This window comes from Pipistrellus kuhlii, unplaced genomic scaffold (genome assembly GCF_014108245.1).
Source record: "Pipistrellus kuhlii isolate mPipKuh1 unplaced genomic scaffold, mPipKuh1.p scaffold_m20_p_15, whole genome shotgun sequence".
NCBI lineage: Eukaryota > Metazoa > Chordata > Mammalia > Chiroptera > Vespertilionidae > Pipistrellus > Pipistrellus kuhlii.
The window spans coordinates 32,716,510-32,739,814 of record NW_023425460.1 but is presented as its reverse complement, the minus strand read 5'-3'; the positions used below and the strand labels follow the sequence as shown (position 1 = coordinate 32,739,814).

At 39.5% G+C, this 23,305-nt stretch overlaps 1 protein-coding gene across 4 annotated transcripts in view; it reads left to right on the top strand.

The window, feature by feature from the left end:
* ARMH3 (armadillo like helical domain containing 3) overlaps nt 1-23,305 on the top strand; it is a 147,266-nt gene that overhangs the window by 108,512 nt on the left and 15,449 nt on the right. For all 4 annotated transcript variants that reach the window (XM_036437870.2, XM_036437871.2, XM_036437872.2 and 1 more), the window contains one exon: nt 10,792-10,870. In XM_036437870.2, the coding sequence (XP_036293763.1) occupies nt 10,792-10,870 (79 nt within the window). The remainder of the gene's footprint in view (nt 1-10,791; nt 10,871-23,305) is intronic.

Below are 23,305 nucleotides of genomic sequence, written 5' to 3'. Positions count from 1 at the left end.
GTATTAGGATTTTCTGTCTTGAAGTGGGACAGAAAATCTAATAACATTCCCACATGGCACATTTTATTCCTTTGTATTTATTAGATATAGCTGAGAGTTTAGAGGGGCCTTGCTTCTGGAGATAGGAAATCCAGGGCCAATCTAATTGCAAAGTTTATCCAAGGTTTGCATTCTATACTCCCTGGAACTGTGCCACCAATTTCTGCTTTGCCACTAGAGACAAATCAAGAGAAGCGGAAGCACAGAATAATGGGATCTGAGCAGGGATAAGCTAATCTTCCTTTTTCTTTTCTTTTCTTTTTTTTTTTTTTTTTTGAGAGAGAGAGATTTATTTTCCACCATTCATGTATTCAGTGGTTGATTTTTATATGTGCCCTGACCAAGGATCAAACCTACAACCTTGCCGAAACCGGTTTGGCTCAGTGGATAGAGCATTGGCTTGCAGACTGAAAGGCCCCAGGTTCGATTCCGGTCAAGGGCATGTACCTTGGTTGCAGGCACATCCCGAGTAGGGGGTGTGCAAGAGGCAGCTGATCAATGTCTCTCTCTCATCGATGTTTCTAACTCTCTTTCCTCTCTCTTCCTCTCTGTAAAAAAATCAATAAAATATATATATTTTTAAAAACCTGCAACCTTGGTGTATTTTGGTGACAGTCAGGGCCAGGATAGGTTAATCTTGTCAGTGTTTTACCCCTAGGAAAATTTTGGAGCATGTCTTCATTTATGGAGACATACCTTTAATAAAAAGTAAACACTTCTAAGGGGAACGAATTAAGTAATGTCTTTTATGGAAATGTAGATGGTCCATTTGACTTTTGTGGTTCCTTCAATTCCTGTGGTTCATTTTTCATTTACATTCATTGTGATTACGTAAACAGTGAAAAAATGTCAGGTTGGTATATCTAAAGCAGGAAGGAATTTCATTATTTTCTTATGGCAGTGGTAGAGGAAATAATTTAGCCAAAGTGTAAAGCCCATGGCCTCTTACTTGGCTTAAATCTATGGTTTGGGGCCACAGTAACTAGAAATTAGCTCATTTTTCAAGCAAAGTAGCTATAACCAATTGCCCAATTTCCAGCAGGTGATGAGGTGGAAACCCACATTGGACAAAGTCATGCATCAAAGTAGAAAGCTCAAACTGCCAAAATGTATAAGCATGCACACAGCTCCAGAAAATGAGACAACTGCCCCTCAGGCTGTGTGCATGTACATTTCACATACATTAACTCTTTCCTGCTTTGCTTCACTTAATGAATTTTAAGCCTTCATTTGTCCAATGCAGTGCCTGGATGAAAATGTCACCCAATAGGTAAATAACCTACCTGGTGTGACATATATATTTCTCACCTAGAAATATAGAGGAATGCTGATTCATATTGTTCACTCTCCAGGTTAAAATATGCGGTTACTATGTTGCAGTCAATGATATACGTTCTCTGTTCTCCCTTAGACCAGTAAGTTTGTGTACAAAAATAAATCAAGTTCTCTTTAGTAATTGGGCCAATTTGCATAGTTGATCATTGGGTAAAGCAAGCAACTAGATAAACTGGGCAGTAGCTTATTCTTCCTGATGGTTGTCAAAATGGCTTCTATAGTAAGGTTCTATTTTTGTGTGTCCTAAAAAGAATGGCCACAGAAACTGCCGTATATGGAAGGGGCTGCTTGGCATGAAAGGGTTAAGACTTGGTACATAGAGAATAAGTTAGAGGAATGACCTTAGCAGGTCAGTCCCTGAAGTTTTGAGTAGATAGTTTCAAAGTGAAAAGGTTAGAAGGTAATTCTTATTTGAGGTTTTATTTTGTTTAATGTTAATTAGCAGAATCTCTGAGGCTTGTAATGCACTGCTGTTAACAGGCGTCAAGGGAAATAGCTTTTTTTTTGTTATTGTTGAATTGATGGGCTGAAGATTCATTGACTCCATGAAGAAGAAAGCTTATTGCTGCATGAAATGGAAGTATATGAGGCAGTTCTGAAGATGAAAAGAAATGTTGGTTTGAAATTAAGTAACTCAACCTCAGATAAACCATTTTAAACACTGTTACATGTCACTTAATCATACCTTCACCCCTTCTCCAAAGCCAATCTTTTACCTGTATGTTTGAAGGTTTCCCAGGTAGAAGCAGTTATGAATGTGATGGTTTTCTTGTCTTTAACTCCAGACATCTGAGAGTATACTCTGTAATATATCACACTGGGCTGCTCTTTTGGGTCTAGGAAAAGGGAAGCTGCTTGGGGGTTGGAGAGAAGTTTCCTTTAGCTCATGTTAGATGGTGTAAATATAGGAAAACAGGAAAAGCTTTGAAAAGGAAATCCAAGTAGATGAAGAAACTGGTACTCAGAGAGATTGGTCTCTTGCCTATGGTGACACAGCCTAGAAGTGGAGTAAGCAGGATTTTAATACAGATCTACTGCCTCTAAAGCCATATATATATATAATGTTCAGGGAAGCAATGGTATTTTAACCAGGTCTTCAAGGAAAGACTCAGTCTTTTTAGTGATGTTGGGGGGAGCATTTCATGTGAAGAAGACTGTGTAAACAAAAGCATGACATCCAGTTGTATGTGTTTAGAAAGTATTTAAAAATACAGAATTATAGCTCTTATGAGTTTGAACCTTGAGATCCAGATTTATTTTTACCAGAATTTAGGTATTCACTCATAATCTATTTAATGTAAATCTGGTAGCCTTATAGGAATAATTTTAGGGTGAAACATTGAAGATTCAGTATGTACCAAGTTAAGTATACTAATTATGTTTCCTCCCTTGGAATAAGAGCTATATAAACTTTTCGAGTAAACAACCTTCAGCCATCAGTCAGGAAACAGTCACCATGTTCTGGGCTCCTGGATGAAACATTTATCTGTTGTTTAATGAAAGACCCTTAGATGCTCCCCCTGTCTGTAGGAAGTGGCTGGTGTTGTGAGAAATTGCATCTTTGGAGGATTTGTTTTAGATTCACATTGGATATGAGGAAAAGAGTCCACATTTTCTCTTAAGCTACATTGCCTACATTGTTAAGGTAGCATTTCCATGCATTTCTTGGGTAAGTTGGGCATTAGCTTGTATCTCAGCCATCATCCACCTAGCACTAGGGAAAAGAGAGCTGCTTTGCAGAGCCATGAGTCAGAGAGAATAAGTTTAAAATGGACCAAGAAATCCCCAGCTCAGCCTTGCTGTTCCATCTGTCCACTTCATTTTGCTTCAGTTTGTGTAAGTGACCCCTGTCTTCAGCAGACAGAGTTGACAGTTGCTTGGAGGGTGGCCCAGATTCTTGCCCTTAAAGGTGCTTTGGGTGCAGAGTCATCCCTCACGGAGGCTGGCTTCTGAAATACCCTTGACTATGCCATTGTCTTTTTCTTTTCTTTTTCCTCTTTGGGGCTGTCTAATTCAGCTGCACTAGGAGATCACATACCAGCATGTAACACACTCCCCCAATGCTCTCCCACCTCCCCGCCCCCGATTCAACAGAAACTTAGGCTAACTTTCAGAAGCTACTAGAGATTAATAGGCAATGTCAGAAAGCTTTTCTCTGGCCTCCTGGTATGATTAGAGATGAGAAGCTTTGAGAGAGAGAGAGAGAGAGAGAGAGAGAGAGAGAGAGAGAGAGAGAGAGAGAGAGACAGAGAGACACTTCTTTGGAGGACAGCTGTTCCTGTCTAAGCCATATTTTTCCCCATGATAGGGATAAAATATTTTTACTGCTGTTTTCATACTTTTGGAGTTAGCTGGTGATCATGGAGCTTGTTTGTGGTGAGACTGGACAGAAACCTTCTCAGACTTTCATTCATTCGTTCAGTTTTAAGAATCAAATCTGCCAGTATGCCAGACATTTTGCTAAAGGCCTGAGAATATATTGGTGAGCAAAATAAATTTGGTTTTTGCTAACATGGAGCACTTAGTTCCATTTTGAGAAAAGCTAGAAGTTTGGTTAAAAATTATATTTCCTTTGTCCACCAAATTCTACCTCCAGATTTCTTTCCCTTTCCTTGGGCCTTATTATTTTTTTTAATTTTTATTTAAATTCTTTATTGTTGAAAGTATTACATAAGCCCCCCCCCCCCATTGACCTCTCCCTGGCCACCCCCACCCCTCCAGCACATGCCCTCAACACACACACACACACACACACACACACACACACACACTCACACCGTCGATGTCCATTGATTATGCTCATATGCATGCATATAAGTCCTTTGGTTGATCTCTTTCCCCCCCACCTCCTTCTTTCATAGGTTGGATAGTCGGGCCTTATTTCTTTAAACCCTCTTTATAGTCCTGGATGGATGACTTTCTGAGTAATGTGGGCAGCTTCAGCCATTTCTTAAAAAAAATAAAAATAAAAAAGTGGTCAGGAGTGTTAAAAATAACCTTCCTTCTCCTGCACCAATCTACTCCCAATTTTTTTTATTCCAAAGAGTTCTTTTTTCAATAGCCAAAAGTTGACATCATTTGCCAAATGCAAACCTTTTAATCTAAAGAGATCACACATATCACCAGGAGTTGACCTTCTCTTATCTCCAGGCATGGTTGGTCCTCCCTAAACATGTGGTTTCCCCTGCCAGTCTCACCACGTTGCTGTCCTCTCGTGGTACACACAGAGGCTTCTCCAGAAGCTCCTTAAACTCTATCTGCTGTAATTTATACAGTAAATTACAGTGGCCCAATGAGCTTCTTTTCCTCCTGCCACCAGCATTGCTAACAGATGCAGGCTCTAGGAAGTCATCTTGGTAAGTGAAACACTCTGGGATCTGTAAATTCTAGCAGAATTGTTTGCTGGAGAAAGCAACTTTCTCAAGAACTGCTGGAGGCAAAGAGGTCTTAATCTTTTTTAAAAAGCAAATTTATTCATATATGTTATAATTTACCCGTTTAACATGTACAACTTACTATATAACCATCATGCAATCTAATGTTAGAATATTTTATATCCCCCCCCCCCCCCAAATTACTCTATACCCATTAGCAGTCAACCTTCATTACTCCTCTAATCCTCCCTTTAGCCTCAGGCAAACACTAATATGCTTTCTCTATATATAATAATTTACCTATTCTGGACCTTTTCTATAAATGGAATCAAACAATATATGGCCTTTTGTGTCTGGCCTCTTTCATTTAATATTGTCAAGGTCCATCCATTTTGTAGCATTTATCAGTACTAAATTCCTTTTTATGGCTGAATAATCTATTATAGCCATACCACATAGTGTTTATCCTTTCTTCAGTTTACCCGTTCTTCATTATACATTCATGGACATTTGAATTGTTTCTACTTTTTGGCTATTACAAATAATGGTACTATGAACATTTGTACACAGGTTTTTGTATAGACATATGTTTTTTTAAAAATTAATTTGAGCGAGAGGAAAGAAGAGAGAAACGTTGATTGTTGTTCCTCTTATTTATGTATTCATTAGTTGATTTTTGTATGTGCCCTGACCAGGGATCGAGCCCATAACATTGGTGTATCTGGACAGTGCTCTAACCAACTGACCTATCTGGCCAGGGCTCTCTGTAGCCATAATATTTTCATTCTTTTGGGTTTATACCCAGGAGTAGAATTTTTGAGTCATATGGTAACTCTGTTTATTAACATTTGAGGAACTGCCAAATCATTTTCCAAAGTAGCTGTACCATTTTACAATCCCACCAGCAATGTATGAGAGTTCTCCATGTCTTTATCAACACGTGTTACGGTCTTTTTTATTATTGCCATCCTAATGGGTGTGAAGTGGCATCTCATTGGGGTTCTTTATCAGCCGTACGATACCCAAATATTATCTTCCATTCTCTGGGTTTTCTTTTCACTTTCTTTCTTTCTTTCTTTTTTAAATATATTTTATTGATTTTGTACAGAGAGGAAGGGAGAGAGATAGAGAGTTAGAAACATCGACGAGAGAAAGTCATCGATCAGCTGCCTCTTGCACACCCCCTACTGGGGATATGCCCGCAACCAAGGTACATGCCCTTGACTGGAATCGAACCCGGGACCCTTCAGTCCCCAGGCCGACGCTCTATCCATTGAGCCAAACCGGTTTCGGCTCTTTTCACTTTCTTGATGGTACCACTTGCAGCACAAACATTTTTTAACTTGACCTACTTTTTCTTTGTCACTTGTGCTTTTGGTATCCTATCCCAGAAATCATTGCCTAACCCAGGCTTGTGAAGATTTACTATGTGTACCGGTTAATAATAGCAGATTTTGTAATAAAAGAAAACACAATAATTTCAAGAGAAACATCAAAAGTGCTTTTATTCAAAGTAAAGTCCGTCACTACCTACATATTTCCCCATCCTTCAGGTAATTTGTGGAAACCGTCCCAATAGAACTTTTCTTGTTTTGAGGCAAACCATTCAGAGACCCAGTTGTCCACTTCTTCCTATGTTTTGAAGTGCTGCTCAGAAAGTGCATGTGCCATCGATTGAAGCAAGTAGTAATCTGAAGGAGCAAGGTCTGGTGAATACAGTGGGTGGATTAATACTTCCCAGGCAAGATCTTTTAATGTGTCTCTCTCTTTTTTTTTTTTTTAATTTATTTTATTGATTTTTTTTTTTTTTAACAGAGAGAAAGGGAGAGGGAGAGAGTTAGAAACATCGATGAAAAAGAAACACCAATCAGCTGCCTCCTGCACACCCCCTACTGGGGATATGCCCATAACCAAGGTACAGGCCCTTGACCGGAATCAAAACTGGGACCCTTGAGTCCGCAGGCCGACGCTCCTCTATACACGGAGTCAGACCAGTTAGGGCTCTTTTAACATGTCTTTAACTGGTTTTGAAATGTGTAATTGTGTGTCATCATGAAGCAAAATTACTTTGCTGTGTCTTCTGGAACATTCTAGTCTTTTCATGATCAAAGCATGGTTCAAATTGATTATCTGTTGTTGGTAGTATTAAAGGTTTCACCTGGTTTTAGAAGCTCATAATACAGCACACCTTCCTGATCATACCAAATGCAGAGCATTCTTCTTTCCGAATCGAATTGGCCTTGCAGTTGATGTTGATAATTAATCTGGATCAACCCATGATTTTGTGCATTTGGGATTCTCAAAATAAATCCACTTTTCATTACTAGTCACAATTCGATGCAAATAAAGACTTTCTTTCATGCCATTGAAGAAACATTTTACTGATGACTTTCGGTTTTCCATTTGTCTTTCGTTCAGTTGATGTGGCACCCATTTTCCTTCCTTTAAAATCTTTCCCATTGCTTGTAAACGATTGGAAATTGTTTGCTGAGCAATGTTTAATCTTTCTGCAAGTTGTTTTTTAGTTTGACACATATCTTCATCCAATAATGTTTGTAATTGTTGGTCTTTAAACTTTTTCAGTTGACCTGGACGTTCTTTGTCTTTCACATCGAAATCATCACTTTTAAAGTGTTTAAACCAGTGTTCACAAGTATCTTGAAATGGAGTATGTTCACCAGAAGCTTCCAGAAGTATTCAGCAGCATTTTTCTTCAAAATAAAGTAATGAATTATAACTTTCCACAAATGCTTCTTTTTTGGCACGAAATTCGACATTTTTTAAGTGTAAAAATATATTATTAACATCTTCACATTTGACATATGCAGTTTTGAAGCTTGTCAATTCGACAAAATAGCATACATTTAAAATTGCATATATGTCAATATATGTGTAACTCCATCTGTTGAAAAAAATCTGCATTATTAACCAACACACCTAGTATTCTCATGTGTTCTTCTAAAAATTGTATAGTTTTTAATTCTTACATTTAGATCTGTGATCCACATTGAGTTAATTTTGTATATGGTGTGAGATAGGGATCTAACCTTATTTTTTTGCATATAGATATCCAATGTCTCAGCACCATTTCTTGGGGGGAAAAACACACACACACTATTGTTTTTCTCTTTAATTGTCTTGCCACCCTTATCAAAGGGAAGCCTTAATCTTTCCATATGGCTCTGTTTAATGATTTATTCCCTACTCAAATTTCCTCTTCTCTCTACCCCTTCACCCGCACAAAATCTTCAGAAGAGATGACAGCAAATCCTTTTGGCAATAATATCAGTGGGAAGGAAAGCCTTTAAAAAAAAAAAAAAAGATTTTCTCTCTTTCATAAATCTGGTGTCTCATCTTTCTTCCACTGAGAGCATAAGTCCCAGTCTAGGGCCATGGCCAGGTGGGGGCGGTGTGGAACCACAACCCAGAGGAGCCCTGGTAGCCTCCGAACTTCCTAGAGGAGAAGCTTAGTATTTCGATCACTGCAAATGCATGTGTCACTCAATTGGGCGACTTATCCTGGTGTCAGTGTTTTGTCATCTCTTTGTTATCTCAGAACATATTTCTATTTCAACAGTATGAAGCTCCCAATCCCGCTCTCAAATTCCTTCCTAAAGAAGCTGGAAGAAATAACAGTCAGTGCCAGGTTATTTTTCTTATCTCCTAAGCCTAGTGTCCGGCATCTCCAGTAGATCAGATTAGTACTCAGATTTTTCAAGTAACAGCCCTAAAGAAACAGCAAGAAAAGTAAAGCAGAGACATATACTCAGTGCCCTTTGTGGGTATTGAGTTGAGACTGCTAACTGGATTTAGACTGTTCCACATCTCTTAGGTTCCTAAACAGTCTCTCAGTTTGTCTGGTGGGAGGGAGACCTTAATCACCTGCTGAGATTTGAAGCTCTGGAAGAGAATGTCACAGGGCAGGTTGGAGGTTGATTTTATCTTCATTCCAAATATAGATTCCCAGACTGGCAAATTTGTCATACCTTCCGCCAAACAATATGAGCATATATGCTCTGCAGCATAAAGCATAGGACTCTGACCCATTTCTGTCTTATTTAATTTATTCATTCATTGACTATTTACTAAGCACTAGCTGTATGCCAGGCATTGTGCTAGATGTTTAATGTTGCTTTATTATATAAATGTTCTAAGATTCCTCTAAGATTTAGTCACTCTTTCAACAAACATTTATTGTTCGCCTACAATGTACTATTCCTAGGTACTGTGCTAAGTGCTAAGAAAGGTATTATTTTTTTCTCTGATGAGAGATTATAGCTTCCCTAAAATCATTCAGAATCATAAGTGGTCAAAGTAGGATTCCAGACCATGTTTTTGTAAAACTTTTGGTTTTTATATTTTTACCTGGTTATGGTTATATTTTTTTACCTGGTTATGGTTATATTTTCAATGGTTATGGAATTCTTTACAATCAATAAGTTATATGAAAAGAAAACATTGATTTCTATTACGCTATCATACACACAAATGTTTGTTTTGTCATGTTACTTCTCATCCAAGGATATTTTTTTCATCGATTTTCTTTTTTTCTTTTTTTTAATATATTTTTATTGATTTCAGAGAGGAAGGAAGAGGGAGAGAGAGAAAGAAACATTAATGATGAGCTTCATTGATCGGCTGCTTCCTCTATGCCTCCTACTGAGAATCAAGCTCACAACCTGGCATGTGTCCTTGACCGGAATCGAACTTGGGACCTTTTGATCTATCTGAGCCAAACCAGGGCTCCATTTATTTTCTTTAGAGAGTGGAAGCGGGTGTGTGTGTGTGTGTGTGTGTGTGTGGAGAAAAACAAAACAAAACACCACTGTGAGAGACACACATCAATTGGTTGCTTCCTGCATGTATCCCAACCAGGTGAGGATTGAATCTGTAACCAAGGTATGTGTCCTTGACCAGGAACTGAACCCATGACCCTTCAGTGCAAGGGCCTGCACTGTAACCACTGAGCAGCTCTGGCCAGGGCCACATACACATTTTAATAAACTTTTTATTTTGGAATAATTTTAAGAATTACAAAAGAAATGCTCCTCAACCTATTTTCTCTATCTTACATTACCATGATATATTTAACACTTATTTGTGATGTCTCCCAAGGCTGGGGCCTTGGCCTGGCACCACTGGCATCACCCGCTACTCACCCCAGTTCCCCGTTAACCATCCAGCAATGAGAGCCTGCGGGCTGGGAGAAAGGGACCAAGAGGTGGTCAGTGCACTTCATAGCGACTTGTCAAGCGGTCGTACTGATCATTCTGCCATTATGGTTGCTGGACTTTTATTATATAGGATAGACTCATACTAAACTCTTACTAATATCTAAAATCTGTGATTTTTCTGCTATCCCAGAAAAGAAACAACAAGGACCTATATCAAGGCATTGGTTTTAGAGAAATTTATTTATTTCAGATTTCAGAGATTTTTTCAGAGGTAGATTTGATAAGACTTAGTGACCTTGAATGTGAGGAAGTAAAGGAGAGGGAGTATTTGAAAATGACACTCAGATTTTGGTTTCAATGGCTGGAAATAAAATTTTGATTTGAAATATTAACTAACAAGTATGAAGATTGATTCTAGGCTTTGATAAAGCTCACCTTCGTCAGAGATTGCATTTAGCATACGTGTAGGTCCAGAGTGCCCTGTTCTCCCCTTGGAGCTCTTCAGAGCAGAGCCAACTACTTTCCATCCCTACTGAAACACCGGGGCCCCCTAGTGGACAGCCCACTGGGTCCTGTTTCTTGTCTGAAGGATGGTTGGTTTTGTTTTTTGTTTGGTTGTGAAGTTTTCTCTAGTTCATTTGCAAAGCAGAGATGCTTAATTCTATTGTCTCTAATAAATTATTAAATCCTTCCCTCTTCAGAGTTATCAGTTCACCCTCAAATGATCTCATGTTCAGTAAGGAGACAATTACCCTCCGACAATCACTCCCATGCTCTTGCACTCCAAACCAGACAGTACACAATACTTGTTTTTAACGCATTTCTTCTTTTCCATCCAGTGCTATATTAATGTTAATTCTTTGTTTCAGAGCCATCATCAACCACTTTAACCCCAAAATTGAATCCTATGCTGCAGTGAATCATATATCCCAACTGTCTGAGGAGCAGGTAAGCTACTATTCTCCCTAGAGTGACCCTGCTTGGTGGCTGGGATCAAGTAGTTGCCCTATCTCTAATGGCAGAGGGATTCTGTGACTGAGCTTCTAGTGGGAGTGGCAAGAGCTAGGCTGCTAAGAGGAATTAGTAAGGGATTTGTTAATAGTACTTTAAATAGTACTATGGCTTCAGCTTTTGTGCCATATGAGAGGTTTGTTAAATTATATAGAAGAAATGTAGGTGAAAATTTGGAGAATTCTTATTTTAGAGTGGGTGATAAGGCATTTCTTTTTATTTTAGGCAGAGAGTCATTTTGATTCTTTAAAATAAGAAATGAAATCTTAGAAATGGATGAAACTGCCAATTAGAAAAACCCTCAGTTCAGCTTAATATGATGCTGTTTGGCTTGTTAAAACATGAGCCCTCATTGGGGCAGATTTTCTTTAGTAATTGAGTTCTATATGCTTTGAACAACTATTTCTGAGCAGATCTTTTTATGGTAAGGACTGATTGGAGATGCAGGTAGCATTGTGTTTGTTTTCCTGGAGTCTGGACTGATTTCCCCACTTCCCAAAGTGCCTGCACTTGGCTCTGCATTATATAAAAATAGAGATGGGACTTTAGCGCATGGTTTGGGCTTGAACTTGGTTTCAGAATGAGACTCTTGAGTCCTTTTCTTTATTTAAAAAAATTTTTTTTTATTGATTTCAGAGAGGAAGGGAGAGGGAAAGAGAGAAACATCAATAATGAGAGAGAATAATTGATTAGCCCCACACTGGGGATCGAACCCACAACTCGGGCATATGCCCTGGCTGGAATTGAACTGTGATCTCCTGCTTTATAGGTTGACACTCAACCACTGAGCCATGCTGGCCTGGTGAGTCCTATTTTTAAAAGGACAACATGAGACATCCTATTCACATAATCTCCCTTCCTTCTCACTTTATTCTTAAGTTGGAGGGCCAAGGTATGCATGAGGTGAGAGTCCAGATATATAAGCCCCAAGCCAATTTTTAAAAGCCCACATATGCTCTGCTCTGCCTCTTTTTGCCAGTGCACCAGTGTAACCCTTCTTCGAATTTCTTGCTAACAGGACTAGTCAGCTACAGGATGACCATGTATTCCAGAGTTCCTAAAAGCTGTTTAGCTCTTCCAGTGAGGCACCCAGCAAGCCTTTTTCCTAATAGACAAGCTTCTCAGTATTCCAACCAGTGGCTCTTTCCTCAGCCAGATGGATAGGACTCTATTAGCATATCAGTTGTTCCCTGTGACATATTTGTTCTCTTTCGTGAGGCCACCAATGAGAGTCCATCCTGTTATTTAAACTGCCTTTATAAATGGCTTCATTTTCTTTCTTTTTTTTTTTCTATTCTGCCTGTGGAGCATTCCTGAATCCTGTTTGATACCACTGCTGTCTGTGAGGTATTTCAAGATGCTACCTTTTTCCTGATGGACCAATTCAGATTGGTTTTACTACATACCATTTTCATACAAAAGAATACAGCATCTTGAGTTTTGTTCAGTTAGAGAAAGGGTGACTTTCCTACCACAGAGAGCTCTGGTTAGTCTACAAGTTTGTTTGTTTATTTTTTTTTTAAAAAAAGGAAGAGCTTTTCTCTGACAGCCATGTGCAGTGTTCATTCCCCGTAGCTTGGGAAGGTCAGGCTGAACTCTTCCTACAGCCCTAGCAGCCACAGACCAATAATAAAAATCTATTCTGGCGCATGAGGCAATCTGGAAAAGGATGATTAGTAAGCACATGTCCTCACTCTCCCCCAACTTTTTTTCAAAGTTAAATGAAGCCAATGAAAGTGCCTCTCAAAAAGAGTCCGCAAACCAGAGATGAGGCAGTTTCTATGGGGGAGAGCAGATAGTTCTGTTTGAGAATGGGGAAGGGATAACAGGTCTCTAAGATTTATTTAGTCAATAAATAATCACAGGCCTGCTGTATACAATGTATGGTGCCGGGTAATGGGGCTCTGGTGAGTGATCTAAGTGTAGTCCTCATTCTCACAGAGTTCTTGTACACTCATTAATTTTCTTACCAATCCTTTTCACTTGGGAATGGGGGAAGGGTGAAACTATTCTGGGACCCTTTGCAAAACTGCTCTCAAAATAGTTGTTGCTTCTCTTCCCTAACTGACTTTGAAGGGCATTACATGATAGTTTAGGGTACACTTAATTTTATTCTCAGCACTATCAGAATTGAAGTATTTGACTGTCTTGTTAATCTCCAACATGTGTTGGAGCACTTCTCTCTCTTCACTTAGGAACATTAATGCTAACATCACTTAACGTTAAGTGTATTCACAAATTCCCAAAAAGTGACTTTGAGATGCAATTGTTAGCAGCAAACTAAGTAGAAAGAAAAAAATCGAGAACTTAATCCCCAAGTAGATTCTAAAGGACTCCTAAAATAAACTAAAGACCATAAACAGGTGTTAACTGGAATCTATAGCACCTAGTAAGATAGTGGACAAGAGAAGGCTTTTTGTTAGATCTGCCTGCCCAGCCTGCCATTTTTTTTTTCTATCTTTTTGATAGATTTGTGGGTTTTTGAGCTCTGATAACCCCAGACACATTCCAGCCTCTGTTTGGAGCATTGCAAGATGATGCTTGTAAATCCATTGCTTATTAAACAAAGTCCATTATCTCACATGGAGTTGTTGTTGTTGTTTGTTTGTGGTTTTTTTGTTTTTTTGTTTTTTTAGTTATCCAGAATATAGATGACATTTTTCTGTTAATTCTTATTGGCTTCATAGAGGGCAAAACTTTTTAATCAGTTAATATACCCTCTGCATGATTGAATGTGCATTTTCTAATGTAATAAACTGCATGCATTTTTATATTGTATACACAGGCGTCATATTTGAAGTTGATTGTGAAGCTTGTTCATTTTGACCCCTTTTCTGTGCATGATAAAATATATGTAAATTTACCATTTTAATCATTTTTTGTGTACAGTTCAATGGCGTTAAGTCTATTCACATTTTGTGGACCATCACCACTATCCATCTCCTGAACTTTTCATCTTCCCAAACTGAAATTCTATACCCATTAAAGAGTAACTCCCTATTTTCCTCCCCTTCCCCAGCGTCTAGTAACCATGTTTTACTTTCTGTATTTGTGTATTTGATTATTCTAGGTGGCTCATATAAGTGGAATCATGCAATATTTCTCCTTTTGTATCTGGTTTATTTCACTTAGCATAATGTCTTCAAGGTTCAGCCATGTTGAAGCATGTACCAGAATTTAATTTCTCTTCAAAACTGAATAATATTGCAGTGTGTGTGTGTGTGTGTGTGTGTGTGTGTGTGTGTGTATGTGTAGAGTGAGAGCACATTTTGTTTATTCATTTACCTATCAGTGGACATTTAGATTGTTTGTGCCTTTTGGCTATTTAAAGAATGTTGCTATGAACATTGATGTGCAAATAGCTATTTGAATTCCTGCTTGCAGTTCATATAATATATATCAAGAATTTAAATTGCTGAATCAAATGGTAATTTTGCTTAAGTTTTTGAGAAACCACCATACTATTTTCCATAGTGGTTGTACCATTTTACATCCTAATTTCTCTACGTTCTCGTCAACACTTGTTTTCTGTTATTTGCATATATATGTGTGTGTGTGTGTGTGTGTGTGTGTATCCATCCTAATGGTTGTGAAGTGCTATCTCATTGTGGTTTTGATTTGCATTTCTCTAATCATTATTAAAATTGAGCATATTTTCATGCGCTTATTGGTCATTTGCATATCGTCTTTGGAGAATGTCTGTTCAAGCCTTTTGCCCGTTTTTTTTAATTGGGTTGTTTGGGTTTTTTTGTTATTGAGTTCTAGGAGTTCTTTCTATATTCTGGATATTAATTCATCTTCAGATATTTGATTTGTAAATATTTTCTCCCATTCTGTGAGTTGCCTTTTTTATTTTTTTGACAGTGTCCCTTGATGCACAAAACTTTAATTTTTATGCAGTCCTACTTCTCTATTCTTTTGTTGCCTGCCCTTTCTTAACTTTTTAAATTGATTTCAGAGAGGAAGGGGAGAGAGAAAGATAGAGAATCATTGTTTGGCTGCCTCCTGCACACTTTTTACTGAGAATCAAGCCAGCAACTTCAGCATGTGTCCTGACTAGAAATCAAACCGTGAACTCCTGGTTCATAGGTTGATGCTCAACCACTGAGCCAGACTGGCTGACCTGTTGACTACCCTTCTGATGTCATATCTAAGAAATCATTGCCAAATGCGATGTCATGAAGCTTTTCTCCTATGTTTTCATCTAAGAGTTATATAGTTTTAGCTCTTACATTTAAGTCTTTGATCCATTTTAAGTTAATATTTGTATGTGGTAATATAAGTAATTTGTATGTGATAATAATATAAGGGTATTTGACCATTTTGTATTTCACATATCTTTATGAATCACGATTATGGAGAAGATGCAGCTTATTTTTCCAAGAACTGTGAAACTACTCCCCAGTTTGTTTCCTACTGGGTTTGCTTATCTCTAGTACATCTTGTAAAAATTGCCCTTCAGGCTCCTTGCCCATCCTCAGCTGAGGTTTAGTTCCTTTCTCTTCCCAGTATGGCTTGTTGTTAAGGACCTGTCCTTAGCTGGACAATCATTTGATATGCTTCTCCTCCCACTAGTGGCCTGATTTTCATTCTCCTAGTATGAGGATAGCTGAGTCACCAACCTGTGTTTCATAAATGTGACCCTTTTGTCTGTTCTAAATAAATGTAGATGGAAAGTATTTAAGAGAAACTCTTTGACTCCGGTCTAAGTCTTGGGTTTGGTTGCTTTGAGGACATCTTGTTTTGATGATGCAATGCTCCCTTTATAGAACTGTTGAAATAAAAGCTCTTCAAGGGGTTCTCCTCTCTATCTGGCCTGCCCCAAACTCTTATATACTCCTCCCTCTCTTTTATTCTTGCTTTTCAAATTAGGAAAAATAGTTTATTAATATTGGCTAGATCATATTAGAAATGAGTCCACACTCAAGAGGTCTGTCGTGAACTCTTCACAGGTTCTTAACCTAAGGTCCAAAAATAGGCTTTAGATAATTATTGTACACTCTGAAATAGTGTTTAAAATTATTTATATGTCCTTTTTTATTCCCTCCTTGAAGAGGGCTCATCTTTCTTAAAATTCCCAAACAGTCTTTGAAACTCAGGCTGCCTTGAATACTATCTCATACTTTCCTTGCCCCAAAAGCCCTTAGATTTTTAAAATGCCCATCGAGGGTCTTGAGCTCCTTTTAGGCTATTCACTATTTGTTTTGATTTACAAATGGTATAACATATTGATTTATAGGCAATCAATATAATTTCCTTACAGGCAAGAGAAGGCTTCATAGCAGAACTTTACATAAGATTCTCTAGAGCCCTGACTAGCTAGAGTACATAGTGGCAATTTAAGATTCAAGTCAAAGCCTTCTCTAAGTATCTGATCCTTAAGCTTTCAGTCACATTCATGACCAATTTTATTCCTTTGAAATATCCCACTGGAAAGCAAGTAAGTGATTGGCCTACTCTTGCTTTCTTCAGCCTTCATTCGGAATCACTATTTTAGCTTTTAATGTCTGCTGTGCTTTAGATTGAGCTAAGCATTTGAGGGATACTGAAGTATGGAAAAGGGCCTTTGTTCTCAAAGGATGAAATAAGTAAGTGCAAGAGATGGCTTAAGGCAACTTATTGTCATAGCTGAGCAGTCCTAGTAGTAAGATCTATGAGTTTAGGTTAGAGAAATATCTCTGCAAGTTGTGGTGGTCAGGAAAGGCCATATAGAAGAGAGAAGACTTGAGTTGGGACTTGAAAGAAGAGGGAATAGGAATTGGATAAAGAAGCATAGATTATATATTTTATTAATTTTTCACAGAGGAAGGGAGAGGGATAGAGAGCTAGAAACATCGATGAGAAAGATACATCAACCAGCTGCCTGCTGCACACTCTCCCCCCCCCCCACCATCGGGGATGTGCCTGCAACCAATGTACGTACCCTTGACCGGAATCGAACCTGGGACCTTTCAGTCTGCAGACTGACACTCTATCCACTGAACCAAACCGGTTTCAGCAAGAGGCATAGATTATAAAATGTACTCCAAGTCAGGGACCTAAAAAGGACAGAAAGAATGAAAAGTCTGAGAGTTTCTGTAAGTCTTATCCCTGGGTCACAGGGTATCCAGAGGCTGGGTGATTTAGAAATATAATTCAGTCATTTAAATTATCACAGTTTCTATAATCCCTACTGCACGGACTCTCATCCCTGTCCTAATTGCACTGCCTATCATTTAATTTACAGGCATTCAGCAAGGGCCTGGTATGAGCCAGCGTCAATGCTAGGCATGTGATAAGACCTAATGGACAAGCCTATCTCTTTTTTACTTTAATTTTTATTAAAAATCACATAAAATTTACTATCTTAACTATTTTTAAGTGTACAGTATAGTAGTATTAATATAAGCACGTTGTTGTGCAATTTCTAGAACTTTTTTTTAATATTTATTTTATTGATTTTTTACAGAGAGGAAGGAAGAGGGATAGAGAGTTAGAAACATCGATAAGAGAGAAGCATCGATAGCTGCCTCCTGCATACCCCTGCAACCAAGGTACATGACCTTGACTGGAATTGAACCCGGAACCTTTCAGTCCTCAGGCTGAAGCTCTATCCACTGAGCCAAACCAGTTTCAGCTGCCCAGAACTTTTAAAATATATATGTATGTTTATTGATTTCAGAGAGGAAGGGAATGAGAGAGAAACATCAATGATGAGAGAAAATCATTGATCAGCTGCCTCCTACACGCCCCCCACCTAGGATTGAGCCAGCAACCTGGGCATGTGCCCTTGATCGGAATCGAATCTGAAACCCCTCAGTCCACAGACCAATGCTTTGTTCACTGAGAACCTTTACATCTCACGAAACTGAAACTGTTCATTGAACAACTCCCCCACTCCCCATCTCTCACTTTGACAACCACCGCTCTACTTTTTGTTTTGAAGAGTGGTCAAATCTGTCTTGAAGGTGGTGTTTCTTTCAGCCAAGTGGCCTGCTAAAAATTTCTCTACATACATACCTTGGAATTTTCTGGTATGATCAGGTGGTCTGCAGGTACCTCATATGTCAAGAACCATAGAATACCCAAATTCATAAATTTTCTACATTAGGAATTTTATGGAGTTTCACCTCCCATTATTTAAATTTCCACTTTCACTAGAGCTTTGGATATTAGATTCAGAGGAGTCCTGTATAATGTACATTACAGAAGGTATCTTCAAAAGTATTATGACAAAACAGAATATAATTCATTTTGGGTAGTAGGTTAAAGTAAATTAGGAAAATAGACAAGAAACGCTTCCCAGCTGAATGAGTGAAGGTTGCATTGGAAGGTAAGTATTGTTTCCATCTATTAGTGGTCTTTCTAACCCTTCTTTACTTTCTCCTAATCCTAAGTATAACTGCTGTGTTTACAAACCCTAATGAAACCCAGCTTTATCTTCCCAGAGAGGAATGAAATAAGAATAAGAGAAAAGTCAAAACCGGTTTTGGATAGAGCATCAGTCTGCGGACTGAAAGGTCCCAGGTTCGATTCCGGTCAAGGGTACTTACATTGGTTGCGGGCATATCCCCAGTGGGGGTGTGTGGAGGAGGCAGCTGGTTGATGTTTCTCTCTCATTGATGTTTCTAGCCCTCTATCCTTCTCCCTTCCTCTCTGTAAAAAATCAATAAAATATATTATAAAAAAAAAAAAAAAGAATAAGAGAAAAGCCCTAATTTGTGATGCAAACGTTTGGGGCCCTGGGTGGCACCCATTATTTGGGAACATCTTGGAGAAAGCCCAGAAAGATCTTGGAGAAATATCCTAAGAGCTTCAAGGCTTATGAGGAAAACGGAGCCTAATGCTTCAGCTTCAGAGTTGTTGGCCCTTGGTGTGCTAGTAAATGTTTAACAACTGGAATATGAGGGGGTGAGTGTTGGGAAGGGAGCTGTTCTGTAGCCTTGTGTGTGAATGCTTCCACCATGAAGCTAAGTGGCCCTAACTTGAATGTTGAAAATTAAACCCTCAGCTCTCATAGGCCAAGCGTGCATTGGCCAGCCCCCTGGTGGTTGAGGGAGACTGGGAGAAGGGGGCTGTAAAGCTGTGTGTTGAGGCTTTCTGAGCAGAAGGTGAGTATACTTCACTTTCCCCAGGGGAGCAGCAATCTATATAAAGTTCTCGCCCAGGCAATTGAGGCCTCTGAGCAGCCCAGGCTGAGAGCCCCTATGATGATTTCTCAACCTGGAGCAGGGTCTTAACCGCCGTTCAAGACAGCCTTGGCAGAGACATTTGCTGGAGAGCTGAGATTTCAGACTCCCACAGTAGCCGTAATTCAGTTTCCTGTACTTTTGTCAGGAAACCCACAGGTTGAGAACCGCTAGCAGGGTCGCCTAAGACCATCGGAAAACACAGATGTTTACATTGCGATTTATAACAGTAGCAAAATTATAGTTATGGAGTAGTAACGAAAATAATTTTATGGTTGGTGGTCACCACAACATGAGGAACTGTATTATAGGGTCGTGGCATCAGAAGGGTTGAGAACTCTGATCTAGAGGAAGAGGCTAGCCAGGGATAGGAAAGTGGCTGGAGAAACAGGAAGAGTGGAGATAATAGGGCTCATTCCTGAAGGCTGGGAAAGGTCCTGGTTTGGGAAGGACCCATTCAGTTGAGGGGGAAAAGCACTGAACACAGAGGCCTGGTGAGTTTGCTGCCAGTTTAGGCAGAAATGCCTAAATAGAGGCTCCTGGCACAGTGTGATAACTTTATAATACAAGTGAAAGAAGAGTCTCTTTATTCCATCTAAGCATATCAGGAATGAGAAATAAAACTTTTCTACACACTAAAGGAGATGGTGATTTTTTAGGTTTTATTTATTTATTTTAATAGATAATATACTTATGTGAGTCAGAATGTAAAACTTGGCACACTGAATTTTAATAGGTTTTAAAGTAGTAGTTCCATTTTGTTTTTTTAAAAAGGCAAAATGAAAACTCAAAATTAATGCCCCAGAGCCAAGCTGGATGAATGCTGAGATCACTGGTGAAGAGCACAGCTTATTCTTCTCTGCCACTGTCAGCATTTTCTCCAACTAAGTACGAATTTTGAAATGTCCATTACATAAACTTCTGGTCTTCCTCAGCCAGGCTTCATTGCCAGTGAAGCATCATTGGCAGTGCATAGGAAGAATAGAGTTGGAGTTGTAGGAATTCCAGTAGTTGTCAGCTTTTCAAGAGGTTACAGGAGACAACAGTCCTTACTTTCTTAACCTAAGAAGGATCTTATACCCCAGTTATTAGATGAGAATATACGGGTGGGACTTCCTTCTTCCATTTGATTTTAGCCACCTCCTTCCTTCCAAATAGATCTTTGGGAACATTTGTTTTGTTTCCATCAAGACCTCTTCCCAAAGAGGTAGCTTAAAACTGTGTAAGATCCTCAGAAAAGCATGGTTTGCCACTGTGGTAACATCAGAGGCCAGAAGTGTTCCTATGCAAACTTATCTTCAGTATACTAGTAAGTGTTAATTGAAAGTATTTTTGCAAGTACCATAATAGCACTTTGACCTTTCTCAGTGATCCTGCCCAAGGAAAAATGCAGTTTTATTTTATTTTATTATTTTTTTTAATAAATTTTTTAAAATAAATTTTTATTGTTCATATTATTACAAATGTTCCCACCCCACCCTCTGCCCTTTCCCCACTCCCCATTGTCCTCATCCATAGGTGCACAGTTTATGTTCAGTCTCTTCCCACAACCCCCTCTCCCCTTTTCCCCAAGAATCGTCAGTTCACTCCCTTTCCATACCTCTGATTCTATTATATTCAACAGTTAATATTGTTCATCAGATTTTTTTTAAAATTTCCTTGGTTTTTAGATTCACTTGTTGATAGTTACGTATTTGTTGTTCATAATTTTTATCTTTATTTACTTTATCTTCTGAAAGAACCCCCTTCAGCACTTCATATAATTCTGGTTTGGTGGTGATGAACTCCTTTAGCTTTTTTTTATTAGTGAAGCTCTTTATCTGACCTTCGATTCTGAGTGATAGCTTTGCTGGATAGATTATCTTTGGCTGTAGGTTCTTACTATTCATCACCTTGAATATTTCTTGCCATTCCCGTCTGGCCTGCATGGTTTCTGTTGAGAAATCAGCTGACAATCGTATAGGTGCACCTTTATAGGTAACTACCTTCTTTGCTCTTGCTTCTTTTAATATTCTCTCTTTGTCTTTTGCTCTTGGAATTTTAATTATGATTTGTCTTGGTGTGGTCCTCTTTTGGATTCCTTTTGTTTGGAGTTCTGTGTGCTTCCTGGACTTGTAAGTCTAATTCTTTCACCAGGTGGGGAAAGTTTTCTGTCACTATTTCTTTCAGTATGTTTTCAATATCTTGCTCTCTCTCATCTTCTGGGACCCCCATAATTCTGATGTTGGTTCGCTTGAAGTTGTCCCAGAGGTTTCTTACATTATCTTCAATTTTCTGGATTTTCTTGCCTTCTAGCTTCTGTGGAGGAGTGTCATCTGGCTCTTTATGTTCCAACTCTTTGACTTGATTCTTGCAATCTTCCATTCTGTTTTTAGGACTCTGTATAATATTTTTTATTTCAGACAATGTATTCTTTATTTCTTGTTGATCCCTTATCATTTCTTGTTGATCTCTTATTATTTCTTGTTGATCCCTTATCATTTCTTTTTGATTCCTTATTAATTCTAGTTGATCTCTTTTCATATCCTCATAGGTCTTATCCATCTTTTCTAGGAAATTCTTGAAAAACTTTATAAGTCTAGATTTGAACTCTATATCCAGTTGCTTTTTGTCCTCCATTTCTTTCGTTTGTGATCTATTTCGTTGTCGCATTTCGCAGCTACAGATGGGGCGGGGTTTCAGGGTGGAGCCTACACGTAGGGGTGTCGAACTCAATCAGAGAAGGGGCCAAAATCTAAAATCCAGCCTAAATCGCGGGCCGAATGGTTTACTGAACAGTCATAAACTGTCATTGTGATGGAAACGCAGCGGAGTGCAGTGATGACAGCGCAGTGCGGGCCACATTGCAAGGCCTGGCGGGACGGATTTGGCCCGCGGGCCTTGTGTTTGACACATGTGGCCTACAGCCTTGGCTTCCGTCAGCCCCGCCCTATGCGGTCTCAGTAATCCCCAGGGTCCTTCAGTACTCGCTGCAAAGTGCCTCTGAGAGATAGGTGCCCTCGATTTTCGCCTGCTGCCAAACAGTCTATGCTCTCCCACAATGAGCCCGGAATTGGGGTTCAGTTCAGTTGGAGGTGGCGTTCACAGTAGTCTGGAGCCCCTGTCTCCTTCCCGCCAGGGCAATCCCGCGGCACAGCCGACCGTCCCTTCTCTGCACGCAGTGTGCGCGCCTCCGGGACCTCCTTTCGCCTCTCCCCGGGGTTCTGCCTCGCAGCCCGGCTCCCTATGGATGAGCCTGGGTCCCCGGGGTCTGGCCTAAAACTGGGGTTTAGAGCAGTCGGGGGCCCAGCACAGTCGGAGTTTTATCTCCTTCCCACTAGGGAACGCCAGCCAGGCACTCCGCCTCCCTCCTCTCCGGCTCTGTCCTCTCTGCGCGCCGCACGTTTCTCTGTACCTTAGGCTTTTCCAGCTCCTCCGCGCTTCCTTCTGGTTTTCTCCTTGCTTCTCATTGTAGAATTTCTCCAGTCAGTCGACTTTCCTGTAGTTCTGGGTAATGTCCATTTTATATTTTAGTTGTATTTTGAAATTGTTGTGTGCAGCTGCGGCTAGGTGTCTACCTGAGCAGCCATCTTGGATTCTCTCGAAAAATGCAGTTTTAAATATGACCCAGTCAGCTAGAAGGGTAACTAGAGAGCCCACAGATGGATTTCTGTGAAGAACTGTCTGTTAGGGAGGGACAGATAAGTGAGGTTAGGCAGAGAGGCAGAGACCCCATGTTGAATGTGTTTTCTGTCTCCTTTCCTGAGAAGTGATATGTTTCCAAGGAAAGAAACCTCACATGGGTACTCCCTTCGGCAGCACATACACTAAAATTGGAAGAAACCTCACATGGGGAGAACAAAGAAATCTGCATCTTGGTTTGAGCTGGGCAGAGTGGTCCCACTGCAATAAACCAGAGAGAAGGAGAAGGCCTGATGTGGTGTTAGTGCATCATGTTCCCCACCCCCATTACCTTGGCCGCTTTTTAGTGTGATTGCATGCCTTGCTGTGCAGAGTAAAGGCCCGGGCATGTTGGATCTGTAATTAGTGCAAAGAAAAGCTTCACAAGGAGTGTCTAGGGCTTCAACCAAATAACGTAAGAGAGGTGGGGCAACTGCCTAGGGAAATTAAAGAAAGGCACTGTCACCACTCCTTTAACCAACTGATGGCCCCTCTCTAATCACCCACTGTGAGGTTCATTATCTGGTCCATCTTGCTGAAGGGC